The 1,255-nt window shown below is 57.5% G+C and overlaps 1 protein-coding gene across 1 annotated transcript in view; it reads left to right on the top strand.

Moving 5' to 3' along the window:
- The window catches only part of MYOCD (myocardin), a 219,993-nt gene that overhangs the window by 211,212 nt on the left and 7,526 nt on the right, over nt 1–1,255 (top strand). The window contains 2 exon segments of the mRNA XM_017737700.1: nt 301–542; nt 1,057–1,254. Of these exon segments, the coding sequence (XP_017593189.1) occupies nt 301–542; nt 1,057–1,254 (440 nt within the window).

The following is a 1,255-nucleotide window of genomic DNA, read 5'->3' as shown; positions in this document are numbered from 1 at the left end:
ATTGAGGCAGACTGCAGGGGCTGGGATGGACCGGGGGAAAGGGAGGAACTGGGGCAAACTGGGGTGGGGGAGGACCAGAGGGATTGTGGGCATCCACAGGTCAGCTGGGAGGACTGAGCTAGTTTTGAGGACACTGAGCGGCCAGCAGTGAGCAGAAGGAGCGAACAAGGATATGGGGCTCAGGTGAAATTGAGAGGGCTGGAAAACCAAGGAGGACTGTGGAGACAGAGGACTGGGAAAGGACTGGGATAGTTTGGGGATGTGGCTGGGATAGATTTGAGTGGACTGGAATGCACTGAGGCATCTGTAGGGAGTGGGAACAACATGAGGTGAGGAAACGGGGTACCAGGTGCCCCTGTCCAGGCTGGGCAGCCCGTGGGTCCGGCCCCACAACCCCTCTCACCTCTCCCTTGCAGGATCGTCCCCCCAGTGCCGATGGCCACGCTCCAGACACTGCCCCGGGGCAGGGCAGCCAGTGTGACAGTCCCAAGCAGCCAGCGGGGCAGGAGAGCCCGACGCTCCCGGTGCCCTCTGCCGTGAAGGTAATGCCGGTGCCTCCAGACTGCCCCGGAGAGGAACCAGCCCAGGGCACCCAGCTGCATCCAAGCCTGAAGTGCCCATGTGCTGTGCCCCAAATGTGTGGGAACTCTGGGTGTCTGGCCTTAAAGGCTTTGAATAATTCAGGCAGACAAACCTTGTGTCAAAAAACTAATTTAATTCATTGTGTAATGGTACAAGATACAGCAATACACCTTGCTAGAGGCAGTTTCTTGAGTCCTCAACTGAAATCATCCCCTGGGGCTGGGAGCAGGAGACACAAGGCAGCACTGGAGTACCTTCCAGGCAGGGAGGATCATCCTCCTTTCATGTGCTCTCCAGCACAGCTGAGATGGGACACAGTGCCGAGGGAGTCCCCCACATCCAGGCTCAGCAGCTCTTGGAGCTGGGGTGTCAGGGTGCCAGCAGGAGCTGCCTTTGTTCTATCCCAGGCCTCTGAGGTCCCATGGTGATGACAGGAGCTCTTCTCACACCTAATTCCTTTCCTTCTTGGCCCAGCAGTCCAAATCATCCAGCGATAGCAAGAACCGTCACAAAAAGCCCAAAGACACCAAGCCCAAAGTGAAGAAGCTCAAGTACCACCAGTACATCCCTCCAGACCAGAAAGCAGAAAAGTCCCCTCCACCCATGGATTCTGCATATGCCAGACTGCTCCAGCAGCAGCAGCTCTTCCTGCAGCGCCAGCTCCTCAGCCAGC

Source organism: Corvus brachyrhynchos, unplaced genomic scaffold (assembly GCF_000691975.1).
Source record: "Corvus brachyrhynchos isolate BGI_N302 unplaced genomic scaffold, ASM69197v1 scaffold236, whole genome shotgun sequence".
In the NCBI taxonomy this organism is placed as follows: Eukaryota; Metazoa; Chordata; class Aves; order Passeriformes; family Corvidae; genus Corvus; species Corvus brachyrhynchos.
Note: the sequence above shows the minus strand (reverse complement) of the source record. Positions and strands in the feature narration are given on the sequence as shown.